The sequence below is a fragment of the Rhinatrema bivittatum genome, chromosome 1 (genome assembly GCF_901001135.1).
Source record: "Rhinatrema bivittatum chromosome 1, aRhiBiv1.1, whole genome shotgun sequence".
NCBI lineage: Eukaryota > Metazoa > Chordata > Amphibia > Gymnophiona > Rhinatrematidae > Rhinatrema > Rhinatrema bivittatum.
This window is the reverse complement of record NC_042615.1, coordinates 161,600,591-161,625,885: the sequence shown is the minus strand read 5'-3', so window position 1 is coordinate 161,625,885 and position 25,295 is coordinate 161,600,591. Positions and strand designations below refer to the sequence as shown.

Here is a 25,295-nt window from a genome sequence, read left to right as displayed (position 1 = left end):
AAGATTCGAGTCCTTGCTAACTCGATTAGTAGTAGCAGTCAAGACCTTTTTATGTTAGAAGCGGGTGACGTCACTATGGGAGGACGCCCCCGAGGTTGGCGCCTTCGCCGGTACAAGTCTGGAGCGCGCGCGCCCTTACGTCATTAGGAGCATGGCGGGTCTATAGCATCAAGCCAGCTCGGTGGTTCCGATGAGATGTGGCAGGAGAACTCCGCGGTAGCAACTGTTTGTCAGACCTGGAGGGAGTCACCACAGAAGTAGAGAGAGTGGAGCGAGGGCGAGAAACAGGCACGAACGCAACACATATGCAAAGCGGCAACATGGAGTTCTCTTCACACCTTTGCAGCTCATTACTGTTTGGACAAAGAAGGACAACAAGATTCAGCCTACGGACAATCTGTCTTAAAGAACTTGTTTCCAGTATAATCCCAACTCCTTCAACATCCAACCTGCGGTGATTTTTGGCTGCCTCATTTTTTACCAACAATACTGCAATGTTGCTTCACTACAAAATGACTCAGCCTATAGCTTGCTAATCACTCATATGTGAGGACTAGCATCCTGCTTGTCCTGGGATAAAGCAAAATTACTTACCTTGTACTAGGTGTTATCCCAGGACAGCAGGATGTAGTCCTCACGAAACCCACCCGCCACCCCGCGGAGTTGGGTCTGATACGTTTTATTATTTTATTTTTTGCTAAAGCTTATTGCTACATACGAGACTGAAGAGAGACCCCTGTGGCTGAGAATATCATGGCGTGCTGGGCATGCTCAATGGGCTCAGTGTGCCAGTCAAATGTTTCTAGAAACTTTGACAGAAAGTTTTCCGTACCAGGGCTCCATCAATGATGTCACCCATATGTGAGGACTACATCCTGCTGTCCTGGGATAACACCTATTACAAGGTAAGCAATTTTGCTATATCCTGCCTTTTCACATGAACTGCCACCACTGCTAGACATTTGCTAAAGTCTCTTGGAGCTTCTGCTAGACTAAAGGGCAGTATCCTGTATTGGTATTGCGGTCTTGCAGGATGAATCTTAGGTATTTCCTTTGTTTTCTGTTGATTACAATAGATAAGACGATGGGGCCGGAGGGGATACATCCAAGGGTACTAAGAGAATTTAGACATGTCTTGGCAACTCCGCTGGCTGACCTTGTCATGCTTCTTTAAAGTCTGGAGTAGTTCCAGAGGACTGGAAAAGGGCAGATGTGGTTCCTATTCATAAAAGTGAAAGCAAGGAGGAGGCTGAGAACTAGAGGCCAGTTAATCTGACCTCTGTGGTGAGCAAACTAATGGAATTGCTGCTAAAACAGAGAATAGTGCAATTTTTGGAATCAAATGGATGGCATGATGGCTTTACTAGAGTTAAATCTTGTCAGTAGAATCTGATGAATTCTTTTGATTGGCTGACCAGAGAATTGGATTAAGAGAGAACACTAGACAAAGAGTACTTGGATTTTAGCAATGCCTTTGACACAGTTCTGCACAGAAAACTTAAAAATAAATTGTGCATCCTTGATATGGATCCTACAGTGACTGACTGGGTTAGAAACTGGCTGAGTTGGAGGCAACAAAGGGTAATAGTAAATGGAGTTTTCTCTGAGGGAGGGGGTTGTTACTAGCAGTGTGCCTCAGGGATCAGGGTGTGTGTGTGTGTGTGTGTGTGGCGATGTTATTACTTTTAAGTATTAGGTGGTGTTTTATGTGTCTGCTGTTTTGAAATAATTGGGAATATTTTTCAGTTTTTATGTTAATTATTGGCTGTTATTCTATTTATCAGTTATTTTGAAATATTTGTTCTTTTTATTAGTATGTTTTTACTATTATGATTGATTCTTTATATTCCTTGATTTTATTGTTTTGAAGAATGGTATTTCTGTTTTTCCTTTGTTGCACTGCATACACCTTGGCTTGTTGCAGTTTCTAGTTCAGTTTTTGTCTATACATTTCTGTATATGGTTTCTTTATTCTGTATTTGGTGAGGGACTGTCTGAGTTCTGCATGTGTGACTGTTGTTCTGATTTCCTAATAAGAGGTGTTTTGGTGTTTAGGGCCTGGTGTAATATTTGTAGTGTTACCTTTTCATAGTTAGGATTTTTAATGTTTGAGTGCTGGCAGTTAGTGCTCTTTTAGTATGGGAGATTTACTATATTGTACATAAAAACATAAGATTTGCTGTACTGGGTCATACCAAAGTTCCATTAAGCCCAGTATCATGTCTCCTACAGTGGCCCATATGTACCTGGAAGGATCCCCAAAGGTTGATAGATTCCATAACTATTTATCCCATGGATCAGCAGTGGATTTTCCCAAGTCCATCTTAATAATGGTATATGGACTTTTCTTCCAGGAATTTGTAATTCAGTTTACTCTGGACTTTTTGAGGGCAAAGCCAAACACAATATGCATTACAACAGGCTTAATACCATGTGCATTCCAAGTGAATGTTTTGCTTTTTTGCAGGTTTTTGATATTTTTACCTCACAAGATTATACTTTTAATGTCCTTTTTTATGTAAAATTGGTTATTATAAATGCAGAATTTTTAATTGTGTGTGGTGAGGGCAGGGGAGCACAGGTACAAGGCTGTAAAGTTTGTCTAGTTTACCCAATATACTTGTATCATCCCAGAGAGAGTGTGCCACACACAGACCCCTACCATTCACCCATCTCCCACTCCTCTAGGGTTCCTGGGAATGTGGCAGGGTTGCCAGCTTCCTAGAAACAATATCACTGACATGTTATCTACCCCTCCTCTGAGAACTCTGACCCCTGCATTCCCCCTTCCACTGCATTTGAAATCACTGAAAGGGCCAGAATATAAAGAGACTGCCCCTTGCTATCCTGCACCATACCTTTGGGGGGACAGGGACAGAACCGCCATTTCATCCCTCCCCTCAGGCAGCAAATTGCCTCGAGTCTCCCCTGAGCGAGGCTCCCAGAATGGAAGGAGATACTTCCTCTTTTTGAAGTACAAAGAAATGACTGTAGTCACAAAGTCTGCACAGTAAGGGTCAACCATAGTACAGTATTATTCAGACAATCTTTGAACCTAATCATGTTAAGCAAACTTACAACAGATTCTGCTAGTTCTAAACTAACTAATGGTATTTTAATTTTTAGGTATACAAAAGTTGAAAGATATGGAATATCTGGGGACAGTGGCTAGCATGAGCCTTAATTCAGACTATGCTTCTGCACTTTTTGAGGGAAAACTCCAGCTACATATGGTAAGCAGAAAACAGATTATTTTTAAAATTCATAATGTATCAGTTTCTTGCACACTATATTAACTGAAAGGAGCATTTCTACAGAACTGACTCAAAAACTTGAAATTATTGAATTTCAGCCTTACTCAGTATAGGATTAAAAAAGAACACTCCATACTCTCATCCACCTGATACCTTCTAGCCTGCTCTGTTCTTATGCTATGACCTGCTACTGCAGTTTCTGAGTCTTGTGTGATGAGGTGTTAACTTTCTGCATCAGCACTCCTTAAAGGAAACAGCATCCACAAGGCTTCTGTTTAATCTTTGACATACAGGTGAATTTGGAAGTCAGCCTAACTAGCTTTTTCTGTTGTCCCTTTCTTACTCTCTGGACTTGAGACGCATAGCACAGCTAACATTAGGTGCTTACTCTCTCAGACTCATTCATTCTTTCTCAATCTCACTTTGACGGTTCACATCCTGTTTACATTCTCCCCTTGCTCCATTGTACACTTTCTACTTCTGTATCATGTTCTCAGTGTTTGCATGTGCTTATCATTCTCTGTGTTACTTTGTATCACTGTTTCATACACTCTTAGTTGCATAGTTATTTATTCTGTCCAGCACTGCTGTAATCTCACACAATCTGTCATACTTTGACTTCTATTGAACACTCAGAAACCTTTACACCCAGACGTAGCATCCTTCTCCAGCTCAGGAGGGCATGGAAATTTGGCATGTTAGTCCATCTCCAGAAAGTTAATGAGACTAGCATTTTCTGTGCTGCGGTGAGAAAGAGGATCTTGCATGTCCAGAATTTTGGTCTTTTCCTTCACAGGCATAGTATTTGGAGGAGGAATGGACATATTCCAACTTCCTTCCGCTTCAGAACAGCTTCTAAATTTACTCTCCAAAAACTGGGCAAGGAAGGAAGAACAGATACGCTTTACCTGCCAGTACTGCATAAAGCAGGAAAATGAAAGATTATTTCTTTGTCTATGAATGAAGAAAGGATGTTTACTAGAGCTCCACTGGAGCAACCGTTGCAGAGATTCTTTTGTAGGAATGAAATTATACCAGAAATATTTCAGGTACTAGATCAGTTCTGGACTATAGAGATTACCACTTAAAGACCTGTGTTTGTGCTCTAGGGACACATGGCTAATTTACTGTAAATACTGCACTCTGAGCTTTGCACAAACTGAAACTAAATTGGTACCCACTGATATTACTTCCACATTTAATACCACAGTTGGACATTCAGTACTGTTACAAGAATCAATATAGTTTCAGAGTATGATTTCATAAGCTTGGAAATGTCTGCAGTGCATGAGAAGGTTACTGGCCTTTATTCAAACATTTTTTTATTCCTTCTGCTGTAGATAGAAAATGAAGGCTTAGACGGACAGGAAGAACGGGAGACTCGACTTTTCCCAGCACTGGATGATAAATGTCGAATTTTGTGCCATGCTTTAACTAGTGACTTCCTCATTTATGGAACAGATGTAAGTGTTTTGTGCTGTGTTCAAGTCATTACTCAATACAAGATTTATAATATTGGAAATCATTGGAATCTCCATGCCTTTGCTATCTCTATGATATAGCAGGGTATCTAAATGACAGATGAAGTTTCATGTTGGTAAAAGCAAGTTTGCTTACCATAAATGGTGTCTGGGTGACTTTATCCGAAGGTACTCATGCGGACTCTCTCTCTCCAATAAGTTAGAACTTTGCTCTGCTGCGCCTTTATGGCACTTCCCGCACGAAGTGCATCATCTGTCTCCTAAGTCTTTAGAAAAGAGGACAGCAGCGCCATGGTTTGGAAAGATTGGAAAGACATATCCAGGGAGGAGGGAGGGTACACATGGCAAATTCATCCAGCTATCTACGGAAAACATTGTTTACGGTAAACAAACTTTCTTTTTTCCGTCGATAAGCAGGCTGTATTAGCTATGCTGTGTGGGAGTCCCAAGCTTCGGATTACAAAAAAGGAAAAATGGAATGGAAGGGTGAAAGGACGAGGGTGGAACAACTTGTGTTTACCATGTCACCATTCCAATTCTTCCTTTGTCTGTTCCTTTTTCCTTTTTTTTTTTAACCCACTCCCTCGGTGGATATGTCTTTCTGGTTAACTACACTTGACACACAACCACTTTCCCTAAGATGCTCTCTGAAGCTGCTAGCTGGTCTAGATAGTAGTGAGAGGTGAAGGTATGGATAGCTGACTATGTAGCTGCTTTACCAGTGTCTTCAATTGGCACCTTCCAAGGATGTGCTACTGAAGGATACTGTGTCTCGCACCTGATGCGCCTTGACTGAGCCTGACAATGGCGAATGCGCTGACTTGTAACAGAAATGAATACAATCCGTGTTCCCAATGAGATTCTCAATTATCTGTTCCATCTCTCAGAATCTGGCTTAGTGATGTCATCCAGAAGGGTTCATTTAAGTGCTATAGTGGCTTACTATAAAAGGAATGGGGATTTCCTGTACGTACCAGATGAGTCCAGACAGTGGGTTATCTCCCCCTTCCAGCAGATGGAGTCAGATAGAACTTTGAAGGATGCTTCCTTATAAGGTAGTGCACCCTCTACTATCCTCAGTATTCTCTTGACTCCAGCAGATGACAGTGGTGGCTTTCATTCCCCACTGAGATGACTAGAAAGCTATTTTAGGAATTTCTCTATTTTCCTCAGCTTTCCTTTCTTTTGGATGGATCAGGTATATTAAAAAAAAAATAAATAAATCTTTGAATTTTGAATTTTCTGAGGGAATTATTTGGAGAGCTTTCCTGTAGCCTCTGCTCCTGTTTTAGTGGGAGCATTCTATAGCTTGCAGGCAGTACTATTTGCAGCTCTCCCCACCCCTCCCATCTCTGTTGTTGGAATAAGTTTGTTTTTATTTCCTTTTGACAAGTTATTTCCTCTCTTCCTCTCTCCGGGGTGCAAGTCGGTGGTGCCGACCTCTCCCCCTGTGGCTGCTGTACGACCCGCTGCCCCTGAGACGCCGTTTTCCTCGGGGCAGCCGGCACAGAGAGGCGTTATTCCTCTGTGCCTCTATCTGTGGGTCGCTGAGGGATAGAGAGAGAGCAGGACTGAAGCGAAGGCTATTACCTGTTTCTTACAGCCACGAACCTGGTGAGCGTGAGGAAGAACAGGCTGAAGCGGAGGTTTTTCCCGCTTCCCGCAGCTTTAAACCCTGCTTGTTTCTCGCGTTAAGAACAGCTGGTTCCCTCTCGGCTCCGTCGGGGATCCCCATGCCTCGTTCGTCCAGGTGCTGCACTTGTGGAGAGCCCGGGTCGAGGCTCTTTCGCGAGGGGATTTGCACAGCTTGCCTCCCTGGTGGGGAGGGACCCTCTCAACCGCCGGGCTGCTCTGGTTCTCGTCTTCTGGCATGCCTCGGCGCTCAGGGGCCGGCCCCAATCCCGCTGACCGCAGAAACAGCGGCCATTTTGTCTCCAGACTCGGCTGCTGCGGCGCTAACAGGAAAAAAGCAGGACACTCCTTTTTCATCTCAGCCACCGGTTTTGACACCCGTTCCACCTCTGGAGCTTTTTCCTCCATCAGGGGATCTTCCCACTCTTCCTCCATTGGGGCCACCTCCGTTTTCTACGGATTTTGTTCTCCTGCTTCACAATGCTTACCTGGCCAGAATGGGCCAGCACCAGGAATTTCTGGCGGGACCTCCTCCTCCTATGGTACCTAGAATGACTGATTCCACTGAGGTCTTGGGAAGTGCCCAGACCGTGGGGAGTGCCTAAGGGTCAGCGGTCCCTGGACTAGGGGTACCTCCGACCACCTCAAGCGTTCCGAGTGTCCGTTTGATACACCCCTCTGTGGGGGGGGGGCGCTGTTCCTCAGCAGGACCTGGATCCGGATGAACCTTCAACCATGGCTCAATTGGAAGGGGATGATCCTAGAGTCCTGTGGATCTTCCAGAGAGATGACCTGGACCCCCTCATTCCACATACTCGCCTGAGCCTAATCCACCAGCGAAGAAAGGGGACCCCCTTCTGACTGGTCTACGTCCGCCATGTAGGTCCTTTCCTTCTTATTCCACGTTCCTTCAACTGTTATCCAGGGAATGGGATTCTCCGGAGACCTCCCTCAAGGTCGGCAGAGCCATGGATAAGCTATATCCTCTCCCAGATGATTTTCTGGAGCTTCTTAAGGTTCCCACAGTAGATTCTACAGTCTCAGCAGTGACGAAAAGAACTACCATTCCAGTAACGGGTGGTGCAGCTTTGCGAGATCTTCAAGATCGAAAGCTGAAAGTTTATCTTAAGAGAGTTTTCGAGGTGTCCCCCCTGGGGGTCTGGGCGGCCATTTGTAGTTCCTTAGCTCAGCGTGCAGGCCTCTGCTGGCTTCAACAGCTGCTCAGCTCCCAGGAGTTGCCTCCTGAAGAAGCACTTCAATGAGACCACCTGGAGGCTGTCATAGTATATGGAGCAGACGCTCTATATGACATTCTGAGAGTATTGGCCAGATCTATGGTTTCTGCAGTCTCGGCTAGACGCCTCCTCTGGCTTCGCAACTGGTCGGCAGATTCTTCTTCCTAGTCACAGCTGGGATCCCTACCCTTCAAGGGCAAGCTACTATTTGGGGAGGATCTGGACGAGATTATCAAGTCCCTCGGAGAGAATAAGGTACACAAACTGCCAGAGGATCGCCCTCATTCTTCTAGGTCGTTTAATTCCAGTAAAAGCTGATTCAGGAATCAACGTCGTTTCCGCCAGGCAAGGACTGCAGCTCCTCGTCAGCTGTCCTCTCGATCTCAATCCTAGACTCAGTCCTTTCGTGCCCAAAGACAGCTCCGCTCTGGTCCAGCCCAGGGGACGTCCTCCAAGTCTTCACAATGACGCTATGCTGGCCCACTCCCCGAACCCCAGGATCGGGTACTGGATATTCTAAGACACGACTACACGTTAGAATTTGCTCGGCCGCTAAGAGACAGGTTCCTCATCTCTCCATGTGGCCCAGTCCAGAAACAACTCATAGTCCAGCAGACACTTGACAGGTTTCTGGCTCTCGGAGCGATTCGTCCGGTCCTCCCCCGGAAGTAGGCCGGGGACATTATTTGGTATACTTTGTAGTCCCCAAGAAGGAAGGTTCCTTCTGCCTGATCTTGGATCTCAAGATGGTCAACAGGGCCCTCAAAATTCCCCAATTTCAGATGGAAACCTTGCGCTCCGTGATAGCGGCGGTACACTCCGGAGAATTTTTGGCTTCCCTGGATCTGATGGAAGCTTATCTACACATTCCCATCCTCCAAGCGCATCAGCGTTTTCTGCGATTCAAGATTCTGGGACAGCATTTCCAGTTCTAGGCTCTACCCTTTGGTCTTGCTACTGCTCCTCGAACCTTCACGAAGGTGATGATAGTAGTAGCCGCCGCTCTCCGGAGGGAGGGAGTCTTGGTGCACCCATACCTGGACGACTGGCTCATTTAGGCAAAGTCCTCAGCCCAGTGCCACCGGGCGGTCGACAAGGTGTTGACGCTTCTTCACTCCCTCGGTTGGGTGGTCAACTTCGCCAAGAGCAGCCTTTCTCCATCTCAGTCTCTGGACTTCCTGGGGGAGCATTTCGACACAGCGCTGGGCAAGGTGTCTCTGCCCCCGGACAGGGCTCATACACTCATAGCTCAGATACAGCGATTCATCAGTCTCTCGCTTCCAACGGCGTGGGATTACCTCCAGGTCCTGGGATCCATGGCTTCCACCATCGATCTGGTCCCCTGGGCGTTTGCACATATGCGTCCCTTACAGCACGACTTGCTCTCCCGCTGGAAGCCGGTGTCTCGGGACTTCCAAGCCATCCTTCCTCTCCCGCAGGGAGCCAAGGACAGTCTTTCATGGTGGTTCAACCTGTCTCATCTTCTCCAGGGTGTTCATTTGGACATCCCGAAATGGGTAATCGTCACAACAGATGCCAGTCTCTCTGGCTGGGGAGCGGTGTGTCAGATGAGTTCTGCGCAAGGGAAGTGGACGCCGTCCCAAGCAACTTGGCCGATCAATCGCTTGGAGACCAGAGCAGTGCGTCTGGCATTGAAACGCTTCCTACCTCTCGTCCGTCACGCAGTCCGAATACTCTCAGACAATGCGACCACTGTGGCCTACATCAATCGCCAAGGGGGCATGAGGAGCCAGCATGTCTCTAGGGAGACAGACAGGTTGATGGCGTGGGCGGAGACTCATCTCTCCTAGCGGCTTCCCACATCGCAGGCGTAGACAACATTCAAGCCGACTTTCTCAGTCAACATTTAGATCTCGGAGAGTGGGAACTTTCAGAGGAGGTGGTGAATCTCCTGTTCCATAGATGGGAGACCCCCTATCTGGACCTAATGGCAACCTCTCGGAATGCTAAGGCAGCTCGGTTCTTCAGTCGCAGAAGAGAGTTCGGCACAGAGGGAGTGGATGCCTTAGTCCTCCCGGGCCCCGTCACGTTCTCCTCTACGTGTTTCCCCCTTGGCCTCTGGTGGGCAAGGTGCTCCGGAGAATAGAGTCCCACCAGAGCCCGGTAATTCTGGTGGCGCCGGAATGGCCCCGTTGTCCGTGGTTTGCAGACTTGATCAACCTCGCAGTGGACGGACCTCTTCATCTGGGTCACCTTCCACGCTTGCTGCATCAGGGTCCGGTATCTTTTGCCCAGGCCGATCGCTTTTGTCTTGAGGCCTGGCTTTTGAGAGGCGCTGGCTGAGACGGCGTGGATACCCAGAGGCCGTTATCTTGACCCTCCTCAAGGCTAGAAAGACGTCTACCTCCATCTCCTATATCAGGGTATGGAAGGTTGTTGAGAACTGGTGTGCCTCCATACCTGTGTCGCCACGGACCGCCTCGGTGGCTCACATCCTATCTTTTCTTCAACAGGGACTGGACAAGGGTCTGGCCTACAACTCGCTGAGAGTGCAAGTCTTTGCCCCATGCTCTCTACTTCATCAACGAGAGGGAACTTCCCTTTCCTTTCACCCGGATATCATCCGATTCCTCAGGGGGGGTGTAGCACGTGAAACCCTCGGTCCACGCTCTTTATCCTTCATGGACTCTCAATCTCGTTCTCCGAATCTATCGGACCACCCTTTGAACCCATGCATTCCGCGACCCTCAAGGGTATCACTGTCAAGACGGTTTTCCCGGTAGCTATCTGTTCTGCCTGCAGAATCTCGGAGCTTCAAGCACTCTCGTGCAGAGAGCCCTACCTTCGTTTTACGGATTCAGGAGTTTTCTTGCGCACTGTGTTTGCTTTTCTACCCAAGGTGGTTTCCGAGTTCCACTTGAATCAGACGGTAGAGCTTCCGTCCTCAGCGGACGCATCGGCAGATCTACACAAGCTAGATGTCAAGCATATCCTTATTTGCTATCTGGAAGTCACTAATGATTTTCGCTTGTCGGACCATCTTTTTGTTCTCTGGCATGGTCCGAAGAAGGGGGCCAAGGCGTCGAAAACTACCATTGCTCGCTGGCTGAAGGAGGCGATCTCGGTGGCCTACATTAGAGCTGGTCGACAAGCTCCGGCGGGTGCCAAGGCCCATTCTCTTCGAGCTCAGGCTGCTTCCTGGGCGGAGATGCAATCGGTCTCGTTCCAGGAGACTCGTCGAGCGGCAACTTGGAAATCATTACATACCTTTGCTCGTCATTATCGTCTACGCATACAGTCGCCTACTTTTGGCTCCTTTGGCTCTAGGGTCATTCGAGCAGGGCTTTCCGGGGCCCACCCTAAGTAGGGAAGCTTTGGTACATCCCACTGTCTGGACTGATCCTGGTACGTACAGGGAAAAGAAAATTATTCCTTACCTGCTAATTTTCGTTCCCGTAGTACCAAGGATCAGTCCAGACGCCCTCCCTGACTATTTATTGGGTTTGGGATTGCCTCTCTGCTCAAATTGTTCTTCAGTGCCTTTTTTCCTTTGGCTTGTTAATGGTTCATTCTGCAAGTTTGTTGTTTGACACAGTTTTGTGTCCATTGCACACTGTTATTTGTTACTTAATTCTATTGTTCTTGATCCATCCTGGTTTTCCTCTTTGCTTTGATATACTCCATACTGAGGATTAGTAGAGGGTGCACTACTTTATAAGGAAGCATCCTTCAAAGTTCTATCTGACTCCATTTGCTGGAAGGGGGAGATAGCCCACTGTCTGGACTGATCCTTGGTACTATAGGAAGAAAATTTAGCAGGTAAGGAATAATTTTTTTTCTTCTGTTGCTTCGCATCCATTGATATCTCAATTTATGAGAGGCCTTTTTCACCTTCATCCTCCCGACAAAAATCCTCCAGTGCCCTGGGATTTGAACATGGTCTTGACAGCTGTGATGAAAGACCCCTTTGAACTACTTCAGTCAGTCACTTTGAAATTTCTCATGTGGAAAGTGATTCTTATTGTGGCTATCACCTCAGTTCGATGAGTAAGTGAACTCCAGGCCTTGGTGCACTTCTCACCTTACTTGCAGTTTTATCATGAGAAAGTAGTACTCAGGGCACATCCCAAATTCCTCCCAAATCTGGTGTTGGCTTTTCATATCAATCAAAACATTTCACTCCCTATCTTCTTTCCCAAACTACATAATAAATGTCAAGAGAGATTGTTACACTCTTTGGATTGCAAGAGAGCATTGGCTTACTATAAACAAAGAATGCAGCCTCATCGGTGCTCATCTCAGTTCATCTCATTTAATTCTAATACACTAGGAATGGCAGTCTCCAAGAGGACAATGTCAACTGGATAGGAAAACTAGTTCTTACCTGTTAATTTTCATTCCTGTAGTACCACGGATCAGTCCAGACCATGGGTTGAGCCTCCTGTCCAGCAGATGGAGACAGACCAAAACTGAAAGGTTATCCTATATCAGAACAGAGCCTACTCTGCAGCTCTTCAGTATAACCATTGTCAAAGCAGCAACAGGAATAAGGTCAAGCAAGTAACAAGATAACTATTAAAGTCTTAGAACAATCAACAATAGAACAATTGAATGAACTGTGTAACTAATCGCTCTTGCATGACTATCCCTGATCATCGTAAAAGATGCTTTCAGTGCCTTCAATAAGAATCCAAAAGAGCCATGCAGAGACACTCCTATAATAAGGAGAAAAAAGAAAGGAATTCGAGCGCACAGACCGAGGAAACACGGGAGGGCATCTGGACTGATCTGTGGTACTACAGGAACGAAAATTAACAGGTAAGAACTAATTTTCCTTTCCCTGTACGTACCCGGATCAGTCCAGACCGTGGGATGTACCAAAGCTTCCCTACAAAGGGTGGGACCAAGACAGTCCCGCTCGAAGCACTTGCTGACTGAAGGAACCAAACACTGGCGCCTGTACATCAAGGCGGTAATGTCGAGCAAAGATATGCAGGGACTTCCACATAGCGGCCCTGCATATTTCCTGTGGAGAGACCGATTGGCTCTCCACCCAAGAAGTAGCCTGAGAACGCAAAGAATGAGCCTTTAAAACCCTCTGGAACCACCCGGCCTTGGCAGATATAGGCCGAGAAGATCGCCTCCTTCAACCACTGAGCGATCGTAGTCTTAGAAGCTTGGTTTCCCCTATTTGGACTACTACACAGAACAAAAAGATGATCGGAAACCCGGAAGTCAAGCTAGTAAATCTTGCACTATTTTGCCATCATATATTTCACGGAAGGAAACGCAGGCGAAGATCGCTCCCAACTGGACCCGCTATATCCTCAGGAGAGAATGCGGGAAGCTCCACTGACTGATTGACATGAAAAGAAGAAACAACCTTCGGCAAGAAAGAAGCAGCATTGAAAGATTATAATATCATTGCGGGCGGTGTGAAAATTTTAGAGGCAGTTGTGCACAAAATGAAAAAAAAATTTTCAATAAAAAAATATTTATAGGAAATTAAATTTTGTCATTTGCTGTATTAAAAGATTATGAGAACACATTGAAAATTAATTTCATAATTAAATATAGGATAGAGGTGGTGAGTTAATGATTAAAAAACAGATTGATAGCGACCCCATGGGTGTGGGACACAGAGTATTAATATGAAACCATCACATCTTCCTACACAAAATTTAACAGAATTCTAATAATCCCTAGTTTTTTGGGATATGATGATTGGCAAATTTGACAATATCATTTGTGGTTTAGGCAATTTTCACTAGGTTGAATTTTACACAGAAGATATATTGGAACCTGGTGGGTGATCTTTTTAAAAAGTAGAAAAGGGAATGACAAATGAGATGATCAGATTTGCAGATGACGCAATTATTCTGAGTTGTAAAATCACTAGCAAATTGTGAGAAATTGCAAGAAAGACCTTATGAGACTACCTGGACTACTTTATCTGGTAACATTAGCTGAATATTTTCAGCAGGAGATTTATCCTGCTGAATATTCTGCTAAAATTATCTGCATAACTTTACCCAGATAACTAAGCCACTCACCGGCTTATTTAATATTAACCTTAATGAAAATAATGAAATGTACGTACTTCTGTAATTTAATAAAAGCAAAAATGTTGAATTCTTTGCAGGTTTTGATATCTCTTTTTTTGGCCAACATCAGAATTATCCAGAAGTGATGATCAGACATGTGAGCACTTGTGAATTCACAAGTCCCTTCTTCAGATGTGTGACATTTTCTCCAGGACTAATACAGCTATTCCTGTATAAAAGTATTGGCTAATTTATATGTACTAGTTGCTTTTTCTGTAAAGTTTGTTCACTTCTCTCCCACAGACTGGTCTTATTCAGTACTTCTATATTGAAGACTGGCAGTATGTGAATGAATACCGCCACCCCGTCAGTGTGAGAAAAATCTTTCCAGACCCTACTGGAGCCAAACTAGTTTTCATCGATGATAAAAGCGACAGCTTTGTATACTGCCCGGTAAGTCTGTCATCTTGTGACACACTAACTGAGGGAGCTTTTGAAATGACAGGAAGTTAATTTCTTAATTGAATGTTTTAAAAACAAATAAACTATTTTAGTGTTTTTGAACACTTAGCAGCATTGTTTTGTTTCAGTTGAACGATCTCTGCAGGATATTCTAAGACATTGTATAAGTGATGAGCTCAACCTGTTGAGTTTATTGCTCTCGCAACACTGGCCAAGTAGCTTTGTAGAGTTTGCCAATAGCATAAAAGGCAGACATTTTTATGTAAAAATAACAGGGTTTGAAATATTTCCTCCTTGAGTGGCTTGCCAGTGATAAAAATGTACTCCCACCACAGTCCCACCCCCTCAATTTAATAAATTCTTTTTAGGTTGATGTGTGACAGAAGTGCAAGGTGAGTGCATTTCTTCCTTGGCAAGTTCCCTTCCCTTCACCCCAACTAGTCCTCATCTTTCACGTTCCACCACACCCAGATGCAGTCCTCTTTCTGTTCTCTCTAACCACCTAACTCTCTTCCTTTACTTCTCCTCCATCTCACTGTTCTCCATTCCTCACCCTCCTGCCTGTTGCAGCAGCCCTCTCGATCGGGGCCGAAGACTCTGCCTTCTCCCCTGGGGCCCAGATGGCCATCTGGAGACTGGGACCAGCAGGAAGGGGCAAGGCTGGAACTCCCGGAACCAAGGACTAGAGAATCTGGAACATCCAAAGACAGGAGCCAAAGAGACTGGGACATCCAAAGACAAGAACCGAAGAGACTGGGACATCCGAAGACAGGAACCGAAGAGACTGGAACATCAGGACACTGAACAGACGAGGACGCTGGATCTGTCGAGAGACCAAGAATATAGGACGAAGACAAGGAAGCTCCCATGAAGAACAGAAGACCTTGAAAGAGTGAAGATGGACCTCGGAGCCTCCTGGATGGAAGAACAGTAACAGAGCATCCAGGGTCAGACAGCTCCTTGCGAAGGCGATGAGGGACTGGTGAAGAGCCCTTTAATAGGGCTGAAGAGGCGACACGGAGTGGTGTCATCTAGCAGGACCGTGGTGCTTTTCCCGCCAGGGGCCCTTTAAATACAGTGGAGAGGCACGGCCGCGTGCCTAGGAGAAGCCCGACCAGGAGAAGTGGTAGTGGCATCCTTGCCGCGAAGAGAGGAAATGATGGTGGCACTCCTGCCATGAGACAAGGGAGGGACGTCAGCAGCTCCACGCTGCGGAAGAAGACGAGGTCAGCGGTGGCTCCGCCCATCATGGGGAAAAGACTGCAGTGGCACTCCCGCCGCATGGAGAATGGCAGAAATGGCGGTGGCACTCGGGCCGTGGGAAGCAGTGGCATCGGCTGCCTCCAGGCCGCAAAGGAGAGACAGCAGCAGCGGCACCCCCACCACGAGACAAACAGCAATGTTGGCGGCCTCTGGGCCGCGAGGGAGGAGGGCAGCAGCTGGTGGGAGGTGAGAGGCTGGTCGCATATAGGCCCGCGAGCAGAATCATAACAGAGTCCAGGGCATCCTTCTGCAGAAGTCAGGAAGTTGTCACGCCATGAGGAAAATCCATCAACTCCCCATGCTGGCGAATGACAAATAAAACCCAAAAGGTCTCACAGACATCTCCGTGAAATATATGATGGCAAAATAGTGCAAGATTTACTAGCTTGCTAAAGACTTTCAAGGAAATAGTTGCCAAACAGTTGCTTCCATGCTACAGAGCAAACTCAGTTTGACTAAGTATGAAACTCAGTATGAAACTCATTTTTAACTTATAAGTCACAGTTGTAGTGACCTGCACATTCAATTCTGGCAGCAAAGCTCTCCAAGTCAAGCTTGTGGATAATCTGTGAGAAAGCCACCATCTGGGTAAATCAGAGTCCTTTTTCTCCTAGTCAAACCTAATTGAATATTCAGTTCTATAGGCTCCAATGTTGATCTAGATTAGATGTTGCCACCTATTATAGATGCAGGATTGGTGGGATACAAATGATGTTGTCTGAGTCCTGATGCATAGGAATATACCAATGTGGGTTAAGTTCAGAGAGTCTGTTAGTAAAACAGGTGCTAGAAAAATACCCCTTTCATAGCTGGATACAAAGTTTTTACCAAGGATATGTTTCACAGTTCTTGGATCAAAGGTTCTCCTCTCATTTGGGAGATGATGACAACTCTTTGATATGGAGAAACAGACACAGCCTTTTCTCCTCTGAATCACCATCTCATATAAAATTGCCAAAATCATCATGTGGCTGCAGACTCCATGTTTGTGTTACTTAGGCTTGCACTTTTTACTCAGTCTGTGTGCAAAGCAGTAGGCCTCAAGTTCATGATGCACATCCTTAATTAGGTAAAGTATACAATCAGAGGTCCTATACGCAGTACTATATTCTACAAATGAATCTTTTTTATTAAACACATTCAATATAAATCATCCTCCTCTAATACATAGAAACTCCTAGCTAGACAATGATTATTAAAAACCACTCACTCATTCATTACCCCCAATCATACTTTCCACACACATACCATTCATTAACTTATAAAATAATACCCCAACATGATTAATATGTCAACAAATATCCTATGAACATTTCATATAATATACAACGCACTCCCTCTCAGTATATAACAAATAGAATATTAATTGTCTATTTATATGTTCAATCACCCGACGACGATCTCGTTTCGTCCGCCGTAGCAGACTTCCTCAGGGATGTATTCATGAACGCATAAATTGATCACGTTGAAGTTGGTTATTGCACCTCCCGATCACCATACTTATAATAATCACCCTATTTCTTCTTATAACCCTACTCCTTAAAGTGCCTTCCCACGTCTAGCAGGAACTCCTAAAACAGTACACAAGTAAAACAATTTTGTCAATTCAAACAACATCACATTTTATAACCTTAACTTTCTTGAGTCAGTTAAATCCCCCTCCATACCAAAATATTAGCTGACCACATCTAATAGCGATGTAACCGAATAAACTCCTTTCACTTCTATCTCCTTATGTTCTGTTAAAGCGGTTGGTATTCACAGTACTCCCAGTCTTCTTCACATGTGTCTTCCTTTCATCTCCTGAAATCATATGGTGCCATAATATATGTTATATATATATCCCTCTACCGCGGCAAACTTATTAAAATACCTCTATACTCCTTTATCAAAAACCAACTCTTAAACCGCATCACTGTCGCATACCTTTTACTTAGACCAACGAGCAAACCTTCTTCTTTTATGCCTTTTTCATAGTTCTTACAACCAACAGCAAAAGCCAACTCTTAAACCGCATAACTACAACCTTTAGACTCACATACCTTTTACTTAAGCCCGCGAGCAAACCTACTTCTTCTATGCCTTTTTCGTAGTTCTTGCAACCAACATACTGTCTTCTTCCGTTTCGGCACGCTATACTTAAACGTACTACTACCAGGAAGTAGCCGCATCCTTTTAAAATGACTCTCTACCAATCAAAACCGCAAATGCATATTGAATGTCTAAAACTTTATTCCAATTATAAACATTACATCCGCTCCCCACATCCGTGAAACATCTCTCTATAATATAGCATAGATTAACGATCTCTACCTCAATTCTGCATCTATCAAACTAAAATTTACCAAACAATTCAAAAATTATCCTTAGTTATTTTCATAAATCCTATTCTCCAGATGTCAAAGAATATCCACAAATATCTATTCTCTGGTACAACATGTCATCAGAAACCTGTATATTTCTCCTATGCTTACCTAAAATATTATGTTAAATTGCAGGGTCACCTCACCATAGATATATTAATAAAATGCCTCCCATTCCAATGAGTCATTTAACCCCCTTGGGCGTACAGTGTTCCACTGAAAAATGTATTTTTGTTCAATTTTATGCATAATGTGTGTCACATCTCCCTGAGTGTTAATTTTGCATTGTTGTATCACAAAGAAACGTACTTGGTCTACAGTGTGCCCTGCCTCAGTCCAGTGTGCCACCAAAGGAGCACCTTCTTTTACAGTTCTCAGTCTACTTTTATGTTCTGTGATTCTCAACCTGATTTTTCGTGTAGTATAGCCAATATATAAGAGTCCACAAGGGCACACTATCCCATAGACTACCATAGCTGAGTCACAAGAAAAATTCCCTCTCAATACAAAGGGTTGTTTCCATTGAGCTGGCTTAAATGTTTGGATTTCCAAAACATTTTCGCACACTGAACATCCTGTACATTTATGTTGTCCCCATTGTGCTACGGGCTCGACCGAATCCGTTCTAGATAACAACGATCTAATATTGGTTCCTCGTTTCATAGCAAAAATCGGTGACTCTTCAAACCCCGGTAATGCTCTCACCAACTGCCAATGCTTCAATATGCATTTCTTAATTTGATGTACCTTAGTGGAAAAAGGTAACGTACAAATTGGTCTCACAACTGTACTACGGGGGCTAGGCTGTAATAAATTATCACGGTTGGCATATAATGCTCGTTTATAAGCCCCTCTAATACATTTATGTGGGTAACCTCTTTCTTCAAATTTATTCATTAACCTTTTAGCCATAACTTTATATTCCTGTACAGACGAGCAAATCCGTCTGTACCTGAGAAACTGACTAATCGGTATACTTTCCTTTAGCTTCTTGGGATGAAAGCTCTGGAAATGCAATGTAGTATTGCGATCCGTGGGTTTAGTGTACACAGAAAAAACCAATATACCATCCTTTACAGTGATCATCATATCCAAAAAAGGTAACTGAACTGCACTTGATTGAAACGTAAACTGTAAATGTGGGTCGCACAAATTTACATATTGGGTGAATTGGCCAAGTTCTTCTTCATCACCTTCCCAAATAAGAAACACATCATCGATATATCTTTTGAAGAATAAAATATGTGTAAAATATGAGGATGTATAGATGAATTTATCTTCAAAAATCCCTACATAAAGGCATGCTACCGACGGGGCTAGAGGGGAACCCATCGGAATCCCTTTGATTTGAGTGAACATATGCTCCTTGAATTGGAAGTAAAATTGAGTAATGATAATCTCTGCTAGCTGGCTAATTACTGCTTTTCTAGATGCTCTTATGCCTGTTTTACTTAGGGAAATATTGATTATAGATAAGTTAAATGGTTAGTAGCGCACTGCTCTAACCATTAGGCTACTGCTCCACTTTTGCAGGTTTATATTATGTCCTCTCAGGTCACAATAGGCGTTAAACATATGACCGATGGCTTGGGGTCCCATCCAGAACTTCTCACTTTGCTAACAATTTTTGCCACCTGTGAAAGATATATGCAACAATCAACTCCACCGTTTGGCTTGTCCATAATTCCAGCCAATGGAAACTTCAGTATTGCTTGTACCACCGTAGAAATGGTTCCCATATTTTCATATGAGCTGCAACTCTGTCCATCTGTAGGGCTCTTCTATAATACCAATAGTGCACGTTCCATAGTCTCTTAATCACCACTTGTGCAGTAGGTAGGATTTCCTTGCGCCAATGTGCCACCAAGGATTGACGCGCAGCACATATCATTTGGTGAATTAAATTCCTGGCCACTGAAGACCATGCTACCGGATATGCAGACAGCAAATATATCTTGGGTTGAAAGGGAACTGTAATACCCAATATTTGGAACACCACGTCAGCTATCCATTTCCAATAAGGTATTATCTTAGGGCAATCCCACCAAATGTGTAGAAAAGATCCATCTTGGTTACAGTTCCTCCAGCACTTAGACTCCTGCGCTGGATGTAATTTTAAAGGAGTGAGATACCATCAAGTTATTATTTTATAATTTGTTTCCACAACATTAGCAGAAATAGAACACTTAGTGAGGTTAACATAACACCCCGACCATTGTTGTTTTGTCCATTGAATACCCAGATCTTGTGTCCAAGCGGCCTGATGGCATGGGGCAATATTAGAGGTCCGGTTCAGCCAGGCGTATATGTTGGAAATAATCCCCCTGGAGTTTGTAGTGTTATAACACAGGTTCTCAAAGTCGGTCTTTGCCCGCATTATATTGATCTTAATTGCAAAGTTCTGTACACAGTGATGTAGTTGAAGATAGTGGTAATGTTCGCTGTCAGGTAGACCATATTTGCTTTGTAAATCCCCAAACGAACTAATTTTTGAGTTCACTATCAGTTGTCCATAGCACCATATTCCCCATTTACGCCAGCGAGAAAATAAACCACCCATCTGCTCAACTGAGCAGCCATCCTGATAGATCCCTATAGGCAATAATGGAGAAATGAACTCATGGCCCGTTAACACAGGCCGACACTTTTTCCATATTCGTAGCGTAGCCTCAATGAAGGGGTTGCTGACCCCCTTCTCCCTACCCTTCAAGGGTAGCCCCCATACTCTATGATACAGGGAGGTTTCTCCCCCCTCCGCCTGCTCTATATTCACCCATTGTTTTGGGGGCCTATTGGCAGACCATTCTGGTATCACTCGAAGTTGGGCTGCCTGGTAATACTTTAAGAAATTAGGGAAGGCTAGTCCACCTTCGTTTTTGGGACGATAGAGAACGTGTCGGGCAATCCGTGGTGGCCGCCGATGCCAAACATAGTGAAAAATCTTAGTATGTAACACTTTCAAGAATTTAGATGGCAATTCTATGGGGAGTGTCTGAAAGGCATATAACCACCGTGGTAATACGGTCATCTTTATAGCAGCTACCCTTCCCAGCCAGGAGAGTGTGTAAGGGCACCATATCTCCAGCTCCCTAGACGTTTGCGCCATTAGCGGTACATAATTTAAAGTAAATAACTGTTGCCAATCCGCCCCTAGGTGTTTGCCTAGATATTTAATACTATGAGACGTCCATTTAAAAGGAAAATAGGCTTGGATCCCATCCACCTGTTCTTTTGTGAGGGAGACATTTAAAATCTCAGTCTAAGTCATATTAACTTTAAAGCCTGAGATAGAGCTGAATCTTCCCATTTCTCGGACTAGTATGGGTAATGTGAGTTGAGGATGCGCAATAGTAAAGAGAATATCGTCAGCGAACAACGAAATTTTATATTGGGCATCCCCCATCTCAATCCCCTTAACATCCCCACACTGCCTGATTGTAGCTGCTAGAGGCTCCATAAAGAGAGCAAACAGGAGGGGAGATAGGGGACACCCTTGTCTAGTTCCTCTTCCCAAATCAAAGGTGTGAGAGTAAGAGCCATTAACCTTTATACAAGCCTTAGGGGAGGCATACATGGCTGCTATCCAGGTCAGGAAGTTGTCTCCCAGGCCGACCTTTCTGAGTACATGAAACAAAAACCCCCAATGTACCCTATCAAACGCTTTCTCCGCGTCCACTGCCATTAACACCATCGGAGTCCGTTGTTGTCTAGCTACCCACATCAAATTAATAACTTTACGTATGTTATCCCCAGCTTGCCTTCCAGGGATAAAGCCAGATTGATCAAGGTGAATTAGCATCTGCAACACCCTGTTAAGTCTACTAGCTAATATTTTTGCCAGTATTTATAAATCTAAATTTAGAAGGGATATTGGTCTATACGAACCGCAAAGCGTTTTATCCTTACCCGGCTTGGGAAGAATGGTGATACCAGCTAAGTCCATTGATGTGGGAAGCTTGTGGGTAAGTAATAGATCATTTTATACTTTTTGCAGATGAGGTATTAATAAATCCTGGAACTTTTTATAGAAAAGGCCCGTAAACCCATCCAATCCGGGTGCTTTATGGGGCTTAAATGTATGGATGGCATGAAAAATCTCACTGGTAGTAATAGGTCCATCCATCAATGCAGATTGGTCTACCATGAGGGAAGGCAAGTGAACCCCCTGTAAATATGTTTCAATATCAGAGTCTGATATGGGATGATCATTGGTATATAACTCTCTGTAAAATTGCACAAAGCGTGCTCTTATTTGTTTATTATCCATTATATACTGGCCCGTTGAGTCTTTAATTTTTAATATAGTGCTCTGAGATATCTGCTGGCGTAATTGCCTCGCCAATAACTTGCCAGGTTTATTACCCTCCACAAAATAAGTGCCCCAACCTTATCAAGCTTTTCAAAAATGTCATTGTCTAGAATTGTTCGGAGCTCATTCCTTTTTTTATCCAGCTCCCTTAGTAAACGCCCACCTCATGATGTCTGATGTTGCTCCTCCAGCCTACTAATCTCCCTAATTAAATCGGAGTGAGCTATATTTGCCGCTCGTTTGAGCACCGATACTCTGGCGATCAGTTTCCCCCTTATAACTGCTTTAAAACAGTCCCAAAGCACATGTGAGGTAACTGCTCCATTAGCATTGATTTCAAAATATTCCTTAATTTCAGCCCAAATGGATTCACAAACCTGAGAATCAGATAGTAAGGTATTATTCAATCGCCAATACTTAACCCCAGGCTCCGCAGCCCTCATGCCAAAGGAACCATATAGAGGCATGTGGTCAGACCACGTTACAGGGCCATACCATGTGTCCCCACACCCCTCATACCACTCTTTACTTCCTAACCACATATCAATGCGGGAGTAGATGTCGTGTACCCTAGAATAAAAAGAAAAGCCCCTACTTCTAGGGTGTTGTAGGTGCCAAATGTCATGGAGGCCCCAGTTATCCATAAGAATTTTCAAACGTGCCCGATTACCTTTTCCGCCCCCACCCGCCTGAGCACTCTGAGGGTTCAGTAGTGTATTAAAGTCCCCTCCCATTAACAAGGGTCCCTGTATAAAGTCACTAAGAGACTGATCTAACTGAGTAAAATATTCGCCCTGGTTATTATTAGGTGCATATATATTGAGTAAGGTAGCCAAAACCCCCTCTAGTTTAACCACCAAGGCTATGTAACGGCCCCTTCTGTCCTTCCTAGTCTCCAGGGCTTCCACCCTTAGGTCCTTAGCAAACATTATGCCCACACCGCTTTTCTTCTTCTCTTCACAGTTAGAAGCGAAGTAAATTTGCGGGTAGTCCCGGTCCCTTACTAAACGTTCATCTTTTTTTTAGCAAGTGTGTTTCTTGAATAAAATAAATTGACGCCTTCTGTGCTTTAGCATTATTAAAGAGCAATTGGTGCTTCCTAGGGTGGTTAAGCCTTTTTACATTTAGGGAGACGATATGCAGGTCAGCCATTGAAAATAGTGATACGATCTCCATCAAGTGAACTATCCCACCATGCCATATGCTTATATGCCCAGTTGTCTAAGCACCTCGCCCATCCACGCACCCAGATCCCTAACACACAAACACCCTTCCCCTTCCCAAAATTCAACAGTGAGGTCCCCATCCTCACCCTGATTTCAGTGGAGGAATGGCATCATCCCATGTAGCCTGCTTAAGTGTATATCAAAAAGGAATATTCCAAAACCTAGTGTACATATATTTTCCCCCCTCGTTCGTGATACGTCACCAAAACAAATCTTAGACCATCCTTAGAGAAGTCAGTCCTCAGTTTTGTTTTTTTTTCGCTGAAGTCCGCACCCTCACAAGTTCTACCACATATCCATGTAACAAAGAGATGAAATTCACTTCATAAGGCATCTCCTCGGATGAAGCAACTGGCCCAAAGGCCTCCATGCTGGATCACACTTCACGCTGCAGCCGAGTCTGCTGAGTTGTTCTGTTCCTCCTGCCTCCGGAGACGCTTGCCTCCCTTTCCTATTCTCTGCCATCAGGGAGCCGCCACGTTTCCTGTAGAAGATCTCTGTTCAAGCTGTGATTTCACCGCTATTCCTTGCTGCCGCAAAAACTTCTCAGCCCCCTCCGGGGTTTTGGCGGAGCAAGATTGGCCGCTGATGTTAAATAAAATACCGAAGGGGTACAGCCATTTATATCTCACATTTTCTGCTCGTAGCGTATCTGTGATGTTCTTCATGGCTTTGCGCTTCTGCAGCGTGACTGCAGATAGATCATTAAAAAGTTGAAGCTCAGATCCTTTTCATATTATGTTTCCCATAGCTCTCGCTTTGTTCATAACCTGCTCCTTCACTGGATAGCTGTGGAGGCAGGCAATAATATCCCGAGGGCGATTGTTTATAGGTCTCCCGAGTGCCCTATGTGCCCGGTCAACTGCAATTGCCTGAGAGTATGGTTGTGGGGCCTCAGAGCTTAGTATAGCCTTGCATAAGGCCTGAACCACTCCAACATAGTCTGTGGACCCCTTTTCTTCCGGGACCCCACGAATCCTAATATTATTGCGTCTATTTCTGTTTTCCATGTCTTCAATTTTGTTAGCCAGATCTTCATTAGCTTGTTTTAGTGCTGTAATCTCTCTGCTGTGCTGCGTCAGCGCCACGGCATGATCATCAGTGGTCTGCTCCACCACATGTACCCTCTCACCTATTTCTGCCAGCTCGGCCCGAAGTGTTCCCACAGCGTCTTGTAATTCGGCTTTAAAAGCTGTAATTATCTCTTGCTTCAGGTCATGAAGCCATGATTTCAGCTCCTGTTGTGAGGGAATCTCGTCCCCCACCTCCTCCCGCTGTTCCTCGCAGATCGCCGCCTGGGCCGGCGCCATGACACCTTCATCCCCGGAGGCCTGCGTCTTCGGGGCTGCGGCAGTCCCGCTATAAGAGAATTCGCTGAGATCGATCGGTCTGTGCCGGGTTGCCATCCGCTTCCTTAGTCGATGCCTTAAAGCTGTGAACGTTTTGGGGGTATGTGCGCGATTAATATTCCGCTTTCAAACACAGCTACACGGAGCTAAGATTTCAGGCAGCCATTCACAGGGGATGACGTCACTTCCTCCCCATTTTGACCTTTTTGCAACAGGGTTTGGTGAAGGGTTTGGCCTTTAACTCCCTCAGAGTCCAGGTGGCGGCTTTGGACTGCTTTAAATGCAAGGGCCAGGGAATTGCCTTGGCCGCATATCAAATGTGGTGTGTTTTTCACCGGGGGGTTTTCCCCCTGGAGTCTTAACCTGCTTCTCAGAGGAGTGTGCTTGGCTCAGTTTGAACCGATACGAAGAGCAACTATGAATTATCTTAACTTAAAGGTAGTTTTCTTGGTGGCAATTTATACTGCTAGGAGGATTTCAAAGTTACAGGCTTTATCATGCAGGGATCCTTTTCTTCGGATTATGGATGATGGGGTCTCTTTGTGTATGGTCCCTTCTTTTCTTCCGAAGGTGGTATCTTCCTTTTTTATTTGAATCAGTCGGTTCATTTGAATCAGTCATTGGAAATGCTGGCTTTTCCAACTTTGGATGCAAAGGTGCCTCACACGAGAGAGTTGAGGCTTTTGGATGTGAAACTGGCGTTGCTGCGGTATTCT

At 44.6% G+C, this 25,295-nt stretch overlaps 1 protein-coding gene across 3 annotated transcripts in view; it reads left to right on the top strand.

Annotated features, from left to right (window-relative positions):
* Window positions 1-25,295, top strand: part of WDR19 (WD repeat domain 19) — a 410,737-nt gene that overhangs the window by 153,729 nt on the left and 231,713 nt on the right. For all 3 annotated transcript variants that reach the window (XM_029589326.1, XM_029589343.1, XM_029589335.1), the window contains exons 13-15: window positions 3,127-3,233; window positions 4,595-4,717; window positions 13,911-14,060. In XM_029589326.1, coding sequence (XP_029445186.1) covers window positions 3,127-3,233; window positions 4,595-4,717; window positions 13,911-14,060 — 380 coding nt within the window. The remainder of the gene's footprint in view (window positions 1-3,126; window positions 3,234-4,594; window positions 4,718-13,910; window positions 14,061-25,295) is intronic.